The sequence below is a fragment of the Glycine soja genome, chromosome 6 (genome assembly GCF_004193775.1).
Source record: "Glycine soja cultivar W05 chromosome 6, ASM419377v2, whole genome shotgun sequence".
Taxonomy (NCBI): Eukaryota; Viridiplantae; Streptophyta; class Magnoliopsida; order Fabales; family Fabaceae; genus Glycine; species Glycine soja.
In genome coordinates, this window is record NC_041007.1 from 47,752,129 (window position 1) to 47,764,865 (window position 12,737).

General features: G+C 31.9%; 1 protein-coding gene across 2 annotated transcripts; it reads left to right on the top strand.

Annotated features, from left to right (window-relative positions):
- Positions 1 to 2,702: 2,702 nt before the first annotated feature.
- Positions 2,703 to 8,846, top strand: LOC114417395 (phospholipid-transporting ATPase 1-like). 2 transcript variants are annotated; one of them, XM_028382575.1, is made up of 7 exons: positions 2,710 to 4,626; positions 5,129 to 5,435; positions 5,889 to 6,576; positions 6,672 to 6,795; positions 6,931 to 7,150; positions 7,459 to 7,917; positions 8,386 to 8,846. In XM_028382575.1, the coding sequence occupies exons 1-7, from the start codon at positions 2,964 to 2,966 to the stop codon at positions 8,603 to 8,605; spliced, it is 3,681 nt and encodes a 1,226-aa protein (XP_028238376.1). In that variant the 5' UTR covers positions 2,710 to 2,963; the 3' UTR covers positions 8,606 to 8,846. The 2 variants fall into 2 exon arrangements, with proteins under 2 accessions (XP_028238377.1, XP_028238376.1); XM_028382576.1 differs by lacking the exon at positions 7,459 to 7,917 and having other exon boundaries at positions 2,703 to 4,626.
- The last annotated feature ends 3,891 nt before the right edge of the window (positions 8,847 to 12,737 follow it).

Genomic DNA, 12,737 nt, shown 5'->3' on the forward strand with positions numbered 1-12,737 from the left:
AAGTAAATTCTTTAATATCATTAACTGAATCTTATAATAAAGAATAAAGATAATAAATAGCACTACTTGTTGTACTTATTAAACACAACGCATGATATTATTAAATATGATGTTTTTTAAATATAATTTATTAATTAATGTTAGTATTGATAATAATTAATGTGATATTTAGAAATCCTTCTAAATCTGTGAGGGACAAGGTTTCTCATAAACAACCAAAAATCCAACAATCCCTCTCTATTTGTGACGGATGTTATCCTTTACAAATTTGCGAGGAATTTATAATCCATCACAAACAATGAAGAAAATAAATATAAGAATGTTTTATTTATTATCAATTTGTAGTGACAAAATTTGTATACTTTGTCATAGTTTTCGATAAATTATAAAATCGCTCGATAAAATTTTTTGATGCCAGTTGTGATGAAAATCATGGTCATCACAAATTCCGCCACAATTGTGTCAGTGACGGATTTTCATATGTTTAGTGACGGAATTGACCCACTAATAATCATTTTTATAGTAGTGAATCATATAAACATAAAATGGTATTATTTTATTTATTTATTAAATTTAATATATAAATAATGAATACTATTATAAAAAACAACACTGTATTTAATGAATTGATATTGTATTTGCAAAGACATTAAATAGTAATATTTGTTATACTTATTAAATATAGTACATAATGTTTTAAATATAATATTTTTGCAATGTAATTTATTTATAAATGTATGTATTGAATTTTATTAATGTTATATTTATTTAAAAATTAAATATTATTAATTATTTTATTTATTAAATGTAATGTATGAATAGTTTAATAACATTATTAAATATCATATTTATGAAATAGTATATTTTTTAAAATTAGCGTAATATTTATATTTTTATTTATTTTTATACATAGTGTAGTGATTTGAATTTTATTTTCTGCAAATAATTAAATTAAAAACTAAAAATATAGATTTTATGTAATTTATAGGATTTTTTTACAAGAATTTATAGGATATTTGGTGTATCGTGTAAATTAAGTCACATTATTTTGTATAAGATAAATAAAAAAATTGAACTAAAAATTTAATTTAATTCTTTTATGTAACATTGAAAAACATAATAAGTGAAAAATTTTAATACCATATTATTAATTTTTTCATTTGAGAGAAAAATTATTAAGTCAAATTTAAAAAAAATATTTTTTTTGTCACTTTTTCCTTGTCTCCTTCGTAAAGCCTATTATAAGTCTCTCCTTGAAAAAAATGGTTCACCACTTAACTCAATATATAAATTTATAACGTATTTTATTTAAAATATTAAATTATTATTCGAATTAAAATCATAAGATTTTTTTTTTAAAATCATAGTTGAGCACCTTTAAAATAAAAAATCTGCGTCCTCTCAAATTAATTAATTAATTAAGCTATAAAACATGAATCTGACTTCATAGATTTGTCAAATAATGCATTCAATTTTATTCTCATTTCTTTATTTCCTCATTTCTTTTTTCATATAAATCATATTATATTTTTTCTCAAAAAAATAAAACAGGAAAAATCTAAGGCCCTCATAAATAAATATGACATAAATCATCCAATTTAAATTGACTGTAATCCAAAATCACACAGTTAATGCAGTCCCAATGCAAAGTGATGATAACGAAAAATTTGATATATTTTTTATAAATTAAACGCATTTCAATGTGAGTCATCGAATGAACATCAAATAAAACATTCTTTAACTGCACCCACTACGATATTTGTTGACAACAGCAAATCCAGATTGAGAAAGGGACTGCCGTTTAGAGCAGCCTTGCTAATGTCGTTTCTCAAACCATAAGTGAAGGTATAAACAATTTGTACGTAGTAAATCCAAATTGTTTAAAATAACTAACAAATGTGTACACTAATATATATATTATTTTAGATTATTTATAAAATAAATAAAATTATTATTAATATTACTTTTATGATAATAATTATAAAAATATATAAATTTATTATATATATGATAACTTATGATGTGATGATAATATATTTGTGTTTATATTATCATATATTTTTTTTGTTTGTTTTAGAGTTTAATGATTATATAATGTGAGTATAAATAATTTTACACATTTGTTAATTATTGTAAACAGTTAATTATTTAACATGATTCCAATTCCATACGGATAGAAGCCCACTTAAATATAAAATCTTACGTCAAACGATTATAATTCTATTTCTCAGTCAAATCTGACACCCCCAACAATGAATAATAAACGTACCCTCTTAGCAGACTTTCTAGAAGACTAGAACATCACCCCAAACTTGATCTATTTATGCTGAAATTGAATATTTAAATTGCTTACCTGACCCATAAATAACGCATCTATCAATTCTTCTCTCTCAAGAAAGATTTTTCCTCCCAATTCCACAGATTAACTCAATAGATTAGTATTATTAGTACAAGTCAAAGACACCACCGAAGCCGTTTATTATCTTCAACTTTTTCTCTCCCACTTTAAAATAACATTATTTATTATTCTTAATAAAATTTTAACTAAATATATACTATAGTATAAAGTATATTATTAATTTTATTATGTGTTTCTAGCTATACACATGCTGTCGCCACCAATGACGACTTTTTCTTCACAAATCTTCTTCCTTGCAATTCCCTCTCATAGACTCATACCCTTCTTCTTCTTCTTCCCTCTAAAACTACTTTGACCTTAAATATCTCCCTCCCCAACACGCTAACTCATCTTCTAGAAATTAATGTGTTATATATCTTTTCCTCTCTTTTCAGATACCCTTCTCAAAGTGTGTTCATAATTAAACTGACATACATACGCGTATATATATTTGTTGCACAACACAACCACAACATTTAGTTCAGTTAGTTACTTCCCTAATTGTATTTCCAACGTTGTAGTTTTTTTGTTTCTTCAAGCCTTCACATGTGTTTTCACATGAATCATGGGTTCTAATAGGCCAATTCTAATGACAGTACCATCTCCAACAACTTCTAGTAGTAATAGCCAACAACAACAAGATCACCCTCTCACCTCTATTGATCCTGAGCTTCCAAAATCAAACTCAAGTTCCATCAACCCTTTTGAGAACACTTTCAACAACTCATCATCACGCAGAAGTTCTGCTGGGAGCAGGAGCAGCAACAACTCTATCCATGAAGTGATTAGTTTGAGCCGTTCAGAATCCAAAACCAAACCTCTTAAGTACTATGGCTCATCCAAGGGTGGTGGTGGTGCAGAATCTGAAGGACTCAGCATGTCACAAAGGGAACTAAGAGATGAGGATGCAAGGTTAGTGTACATAAACGACCCTTTGAAAACAAATGAGGCTTTTGAGTTTTCAGGAAACTCAATCCGCACAAGCAAATACTCCCTCCTCACTTTCATTCCAAGGAACCTCTTTGAACAGTTCCACAGGGTTGCCTATGTGTACTTTCTCATAATTGCAATCCTCAACCAGCTTCCTCAGCTTGCAGTGTTTGGAAGAACAGTTTCCATCTTGCCACTGGCCTTTGTGCTGTTTGTCACAGCTGTGAAGGATGTGTATGAGGATTGGAGAAGGCACCAGAGTGATAAAATTGAGAACAATAGGTTGGCATCAGTTATTATGGTTGATGATGATGGAGGAGGAGGAGGAGGAGGAAGAAGAAGAAGCTTTGTGGAGAAAAAATGGAGGGATGTTAGAGTTGGTGAGGTGATAAAGATCGAGGCAAATGAAACCATCCCTTGTGACATTGTGTTGCTCTCAACTAGTGATCCAACTGGGGTTGCATATGTGCAGACTATAAATCTTGATGGTGAGTCCAATTTGAAGACAAGGTATGCAAAGCAAGAGACACATGGTAAGGAAATGTTTGGTGGGGTTATCAAGTGTGAGAAACCAAATAGGAACATTTACGGATTTCTTGCTAACATGGAAGTTGATGGCAAGAAGTTGTCACTTGGATCATCAAACATTGTGCTTAGAGGATGTGAACTCAAGAACACTAGTTGGGCTATTGGTGTTGCTGTGTATTGTGGGAGTGAGACCAAGGCTATGCTGAATAACTCAGGAGCTCCTTCGAAGAGAAGCCGGTTGGAGACACGCATGAATTCAGAGATCATTTGGCTATCTTTCTTCCTTGTGATGCTGTGTACAGTCACCTCAGCTTGTGCTGCTGTGTGGCTGAAGCGCCACAAGGAAGAGCTGAATCTGTTGCCATATTATAGGAAACTTGATTTTTCAGAAGGGGATGTGGATAGCTATGAATACTATGGATGGGGGTTGGAAATTTTCTTCACATTTCTCATGTCAGTCATAGTTTTCCAGGTCATGATTCCCATTTCCTTGTACATTTCCATGGAACTTGTGAGGGTTGGTCAGGCCTACTTCATGATCCAAGACAAGAGAATGTATGATGAGGCGACAAAGTCAAGGTTTCAGTGCAGGGCTCTGAACATCAATGAAGATTTGGGGCAGATTAAGTATGTTTTCTCTGACAAAACTGGCACTCTCACTCAGAACAAGATGGAGTTTCAATGTGCAAGCATCTGGGGGGTTGATTACAGTTCTAAAGAGAACAATAGCATAATGGAAGGGGATGAGCTTGTTGAACATTATGTGGAAGGTGAGATTTATTTTAGGCTAAAAAATATGTTTGCAATGCCTAATAAATGTCTGAATTTTATGATTGTTCCCGGTAAAACAAAAAAATTGTTTTTAATCCTTGACACATTTTTTAGTCCTTATAAATTACTAAATTTTGTGTTTGTTCCCTGATAAAAAATTTTTGTTTGTTATTAGTCCTTTGGAAAAAGATTAATAACAAATGAATTTATTTTATTAGAGAACAAGCACAAAATTTGTTAATTTATCATGGACTGAAAAAAGTGTCAAGGACTAAAAATAAAATTGTTGTTTTATTAGGAATTCAATATCATTTTTTTTTTTATCAAGGAACAAATATAAAATTTGGATACTTATTAGAGATCAAAAACATATTTTAGCCTTTATTTCATCATAACTTTCTAATACACACTTTTTTTTAGCATTGCCTTTAGTGCATCCTGATTTTGTTTATTAGTGATATAATAATATAAGATGTTTCTTTTGTGTCATTATGTGCTCAGCGGATGGAAAGATCTTCAGACCAAAGATGAAAGTGAAAGTTAATCCAGAGCTTTTGCAGCTATCAAGAAGTGGACTTCAAAATGTGGAGGGAAAATGGATTCATGATTTCTTTCTGACACTGGCAACCTGCAACACCATTGTGCCTCTTGTTGTTGACACACCTGACCCTGATGTCAAGCTGATAGATTACCAAGGAGAATCACCAGATGAACAAGCACTGGCTTATGCTGCTGCTGCCTATGGTTTTATGCTCATAGAACGAACCTCTGGCCATTTAGTCATTGATATTCATGGACAAAGACAAAAGTAAGTTGAATCTTGTTTTTAATACTTCTTTATCTTTCTCCACAAATGGTTACTGACAAACTTCATATTTGTAGCTAATAGTCTAAGAGTGTTGTTTAAGAAGATAGGAAATCGTGTCTAAATATTTTTGTTGGATTTTCATGTCTATTTTATTAGTAACCTATATATATGATAACTGGTAGAAGTAAGTCTTGATTCTAGAATATGCTGTATGCAATTTTTGTCTTTTTCTCCCCTGGCTCTATAATTATGATATAGGAGTGCACATGGTAAGTTTACTTATCTTGATGGTTAGATGATAAGCATGAGCTGAAACTCTCTAATGTGGTACAATGGTGATTACTCCTGCTAACAAAAACTAACAAATTAACAATTAACATTTTTTCATCAAGAAAAAAAACAATGGTGATTACTCTTTTTTTCTAATGAATCATCCCATTATGAGCATTGCAGGTTCAATGTCTTGGGTATGCATGAATTTGACAGTGACAGGAAGAGAATGTCAGTTATATTGGGGTACCCTGACAATTCAGTGAAAGTTTTTGTCAAAGGAGCAGACACATCCATGCTTAATGTGATAGACAGGTCATTCAAAATGGACTTAGTAAGAGCCACTGAAGCACATCTTCACTCTTACTCTTCCATGGGTTTGAGGACTCTTGTTATCGGCATGAGAGACTTGAATGCTTCAGAATTTGAGCAATGGCATGCATCCTTTGAGGCAGCAAGCACTGCTGTGTTTGGAAGGGCTGCGATGCTCCGCAAGGTTTCGAGCATCGTAGAGAACAGTCTCACCATATTAGGTGCATCTGCCATTGAAGATAAGCTGCAACAAGGTGTGCCAGAATCCATTGAGTCTCTAAGGATTGCAGGCATTAAAGTATGGGTTCTGACTGGAGACAAACAAGAAACTGCCATATCCATTGGCTACTCCTCAAAGCTCCTAACAAGCAACATGACTCAGATTATAATCAATAGCAAGAACAGAGAATCATGCAGAAAAAGTTTGCAAGATGCCCTTGTCATGTCGACATCTGGCGTTGCCAACAATGCTGGAGTAAGTTCCCATGTGACTCCAGTAGCCTTGATTATGGATGGTACCAGCCTTGTGCATATTCTTGACAGTGAACTTGAAGAACAGGTTAGTTTAGTACTTTAGTCCCATTAAATCTTGAATGGTGTTTACAATGTACTTTATTCCTTGCTGATTTTGGCTACTTCTTCTGTTGATTTCAGCTATTTCAACTTGCAAGTAGGTGTTCTGTTGTTCTATGTTGCCGTGTCGCTCCGCTGCAAAAGGCTGGAATTATTGCCCTTGTGAAGAATAGAACATCTGACATGACACTAGCCATTGGAGATGGTAATTGAGTTTTGTTATACCTTGTCATTCCCCTTCAAAAGTTTGATAGCAATAGAAAATATTGAGAAGTTTTTGGCTGGTCTGATTTATGTTCTGAGGTGTAATAAATTCCATTATGCATGTGTTACATTACAGGTGCTAATGATGTCTCAATGATTCAAATGGCTGATGTTGGAGTTGGCATCAGTGGACAAGAAGGCCGGCAAGCTGTAATGGCATCTGATTTTGCAATGGGGCAGTTTAGGTTTTTAGTTCCTCTCTTATTGATACATGGTCATTGGAACTACCAACGGCTTGGTTACATGATACTGTACAATTTTTACAGAAATGCTGTCCTTGTTCTTGTCCTATTTTGGTAAGTTACAATCCAACAAATGTTTGTGTGTGTAGCTGCTTTTATCATACAACTTCAAATTATGCCACAAACTTCACCTTCAAAAGTTTTTGTTATTGGGTGGTGTGCTTTGAAGCCTGTGTTTCATTCAACCAACCCTGTGATTTAAAAATAAATAAATGGCTTTTATGGTTCTTTTTTGGTGGCTTTTGACTTGTTCAATTTTCTCCTAAAGTATGATAATAATGATATTTTTCTCTTTTTGTCAGTTAGATGTTTTCTTCACATTTCAACATGTTAGTAATCTGTTATGTGTATGTGTTTTCTAGGTATGTGCTCTTCACTGCCTTCACTTTGACAACTGCTATAAATGAATGGAGCTCCACGTTATACTCAATAATCTACAGTTCATTGCCAACTATAATTGTTGGTATTCTCGACAAGGATCTTGGTAAAAGGACTCTCCTTAAGTATCCTCAACTTTATGGGGCAGGACAGAGACATGAGGCCTACAACAAGAAATTATTTTTGTTAACAATGTTAGATACTTTGTGGCAAAGCATGGTTATCTTCTGGGCACCCCTCTTTGCATATTGGAGTAGCACAATTGATGTGGCAAGCATTGGAGACCTTTGGACTTTAGGAGTTGTTATTTTGGTTAATTTACACTTGGCCATGGATGTCATAAGGTGGTATTGGGTGACACATGTTGTCATTTGGGGGTCCATTGTTGCAACTTTCATTAGTGTCATGATCATTGATTCTATCCCCAATCTTCCTGGCTACTGGTATGCATTATCCATTTCCTCCCATTCTTTTGCTTTATTTCATTTTTAATTTTTATACCATAAATCTAATGTCCTTGCATTCATGTAAGGAGGCGTTTGGTAGGGAAGAAACTTTTAGTTTCCTAGGAATCTTAGGCTGGGAATCTAAATATGTAACTTATTTTACTTTTTAAACCACCGAAGAAGAACAAGATTAAAGAAAGCTTGGTGAGAAACCATTAAAAAATTTCTAGATCTAAATTACTCGTATTTGGTTTTCAATGACATAGTTTGGTACATGGCCGACCTCAACTAGTAGGATAAGGCTTGTCTCGTGTTGTTCTATGAGTTGACTAATCATGGAGAAAACCATATCCAATTCATAAGATATTCTCTGTTGCCATTGTGTGCATTGAAAACCTTTCCAATCCTATATTGCTTCTGCTTCTGTATATAGAGACTAACCTTGGCATCTCCTTAACTTTGCAGGGCCTTCTTTGATGCTGCAGGAACTGGATTGTTCTGGTTATTGTTGCTTGGAATCATAGTAACAGCATTGCTTCCGCATTTGGTTGTAAAATTTGTTTATCAATACTATTTTCCTAATGATATTCAGATTTGTAGAGAAGCAGAGAAGATTGGGTATGACAGGGTTGTTGAAAGTGGACAGGTAGAAATGCTTCCTATCTCAGATAATCCATCAAGATAAGAGAAGTGATCTTCTGTCTTTTTTTTTCTTTCTTATGCATAGTTCCATATTCTTTTGGCTACATGAGAGTATATCTGTTTATTACCGGATTTCATTGGTTGCTATCCGAAGGATAGAGGTTTTGTTATCACTGCAGAGGTTTGTTGTATCTTCATTCTTTTGTATCATAAATTTAGCATGTTGTAAATTAATCTTGATTACAGCAGAAAAAGAAAAAGAAATAGTTGATTGCATGTTACAATCCTTGCCTCCTTGACGATGTTGAATTTATCCCTTCATTCTGTTGAGTTCACTTTTTTGTTCGGTTCAATTTTGGTAATTCATATTTTCTTTTGTTTGCATTGGATGTGGAATATCGTTGGCTAGCCAACACATGTTGTAATATGTTGTAGGGTGCATTTTATATTATGCTGGCCTAGGCATACTCTTGACTCTTGAAGCAAGAACATGAACAATAAGATTGGTCAACTAGTAAGGGTGAATGAACTTTCTTTAAAGGCTTAATTTGATTCCTATTATAAGCATAACATTGTTATTGTCACCTACAAGTGAATGAGTGATGGGTCTAAATGGTAATGGACTCATGTCTTTAAAGCAAGTACTCAAAGGTTCAAATGACTCTAGTGTATGGAGAAAATCTGAGTGTGAGAGGGGGAACTCATCTTTGAGTACCTTTAGATCCCCCGAAGGAGATTGGTCTCGGTAAACAAGGAAAAATAGTAAGACTCTTTATAAATACGTTGATGACAATGGTAATGATGCCAACAACAATAACGATCATTTTAGTGGTGGTCAGAGATGGATATATGATCCTTCCCACAGCTTTTCTTTAGTAATCTTTCCTCAAAAAGTTTAATAAATATACAATAATTAATAAAATATATACTTATTAATAAATATAATAATATAGTTATAAAATTATTATATATTAATTTTTTTAATAATATTTATTACTACTAATTATAATCTAACCCAAAGAGATATGTATACTAATTAATAGATATGATAAAAATGATATTTTATGACATTTTATCTATTGTTATTACCTTGGTTAATTATGCTTTGTGTATTATTATAAGTTTCATTTATGTATTTATATATTTAATTATTAACATTATTTATTATTAAGATTACATTATAAACATATTTATATATAATTATTATAAAATTGGATGACTTTTAGTTATTAGGATAAAACATTTTAGTCTTTATATTTTTATTGAATCTTGTTTTTAGTCCCTAAATTTTCATATCAAGCAAATTTAGTTCTTGATCTTTATAAAAGAGTGAGAGAAAGCTTGTGCCTTTTCTTCTTTCTGCCATCCTTGGAGTGAGCAACGACTCCAACGACCTTCTCCATAGCCATTGTGATGGAACTTTTCATTTGCGTCATTTGAAGATGAAGATCAACCTGTAATTGTCTACACCACATCACAGGGTAAAACGATGAATCAACTTCGGTAGTTTTTTTTGCGTTAAATAATGATTTCACTAGGTTGATCGTGGGACGTGCAACTTGTTTTTGGTGAACAAATGCCAATATAGTCCACGAAATGAATTGAACCAAAACCCATGTGAATATCCAATTTTATTTAGGTGTATTGTTATCTTTTAAATAAAAAGTATTTAAAATATTTTTGAAAAAAAAAAGAGAAAAGTAAAAATTACAGAAGATGTGACAGATACAAAAAGACTCTCATCAGAAGATATTTCAGTTACACTAGAGCAACGATAATTCAAATTGAGAACAAATAAAAGGTTATCAAAAGATAAGGTCATGAAGCTACAAGCCTAAAAATAAAAACAAGAAGATCATGATATAGTGAAATCAGTTAGTTACTTGGAGACCAAGTTGTCCTTGGATTATAAAAGAAATATCGAAGGAGGAAAAAAAAAACTGGTGAAGGGCAGGGAGAGAAAGACGATTTCTTCATAATTGTTTGAAAAGGTGATTATCCTGCTATAATGATCAGTAGTTCCACACTTGCAACATAAGTCACTAGGGCCTTATTCCCAATCCTAAATTAAGTCCAAGTTTGCAGGTTTCTTTTACTGTTGCGTGCTTTAGATCAAGTGTGTTCTTTTTCTTTTCTCTCGTTCATATGTTGTTATGTTTGGCTTCTTCATTTAATTTTTGGTTTCATGAATTCGTGTATGTATGCATCCCATATGTTTATTTTCTGAATAAAATACGTATATATATTGTGACCACATGTTTACCTTCGTATTATGAGTCAAAAGACAGTGTTTCTTTTTTTATTTTAGGATTAGAATATTAAAATATGTTGTTTTGGTGGATAAAAAGAAAGTTCAACTTTTTATAAGATAAAGAACTAATGATAACTCTAGGATACAAGAGAGATAAAGAACTAATGATAACTCTAGGATACAAGAGGCATGAAAGATTTTTTATTTCTTCATTGAGTTTATTTTTACTTTTGTTATTTTATCTTTTAAGTTAGAAATATTAAAATAATGATAAGAAAATGTAAGGTTGTGTCCTTTGCAATATGTGCTTCTTTGTATAGGTTAGTTTAGTTTTGATTTTCTTTCTTAAAAAAAAAAAAAACAAGAATACAAGGTCATGATTTAGTTTCAGGGACATGTATTTTCTTTTCATTTTCCTTTTGTTAGAAAGTGATGAATAATTTTCCTTGTAGTATAAAAGTTCTGATTTTACTTTCTTTCTTAATTCATATTGTTTGTGTTTTCAAATCAAAATAACATTTTTTTTAATTTATGCAATGGTTTGTGACATTGAGTAGCAATTCTACCTTTTACTTAAATCATAAAAGTTCATAAAATAACCATTTGTTATCTAAGCTTTTGGTGCACAGAGTTATTATTTTAACAAAATAAATAATTTTATTTGAGTAAGCAACAATCTATTTTTAATGTTATTTGATTGGGAAAATTTAATGACTAATAATTTGCTAGCTTAAATCCTTGTGCAAAGATCATTTCTCTCATATAAAAAAGATAAAAATGACAATAAAAAAACTAAAGTATTTTCTTTTTGGGGTAAAATAAATATTTATGAGATTGTTTAGATCTTGTGTAATTATTTATAAGTATCATTTTCTTAATGGGGTTGTAGGGTGTTAAAATCTTCTTTATGCGTAAGTGACTCCCGAACCGATCTTTAGTTTCAAAGACCATTTCTTAAAAAGGGTTTTTCATTATTTGTCCTGAAGATAAAAAAATATTTGTGGTGATTCCATTTTAAATATTTTTGCACTGCTCCCGTCGTTACCCCGTTGCAACAACCCACACAATATGGGACCAATTACAAGATCCATAAACTAGCCACAACAGATAACAAACCACCACCATACATAACATATAAGTATTTTATAATCTTCACTCCTTGGTTAGAGTAAGAAAAACTTCTAAATTAAATTAGTTTGTACAAAACGACTATTACGTAACTAACCCAAATTCCACGTGTGTGCTCACATTAAGGTTCATGATGGTGGGTCAATGGAAGGACAAATATGTCACATTTTTTTAAATTCGAGGACTAAAAATTAATTTTTTTGATCTTTCAAGGGTCAATTTGTCACTACTTGACACTTCTAGGTACGAAGATGGGTATTTATACCTTTTTCCCCTAAACAGTTAGGCCCAACAATTTTGGACTGAATGATTAAGATTGTTTGGTGAAATTGATTATGTTGGTGTTACATCACACAACACAAGTAGCATAGATTATAAGAAGAATAAGAAGAAGAAACATCCATGTTATTCTATAGTCACTGAAACAAAACTGCCTTGAACGACAAGGTAGAACAATGACCCCTTTTTGCATTTTGACCTTCGATTTTGAAACTCTTCAATGTTGCAAGTTTTTTATTTATTTTAATTGAACAAACAATTTGTTCATAGTCATGAAATGGTTTAGTCTTGATTCCATGTTGAAGGCTAGGAATTGCATGAATTGAAATAATCTAACTGATGGATGGGGTTATGGTTTCGTCATTAATTTTGGGTTTGTTGGATATTGATTTTTGCTATTGAAATCTAATTATATGCCATTGTGGGGTATAAGAATGGGAGAAGAACAATAACAACATTTTATTAAATAACAACAATGTAGGAATTACATAAAAGTAGATCCAATTACATTAAACTC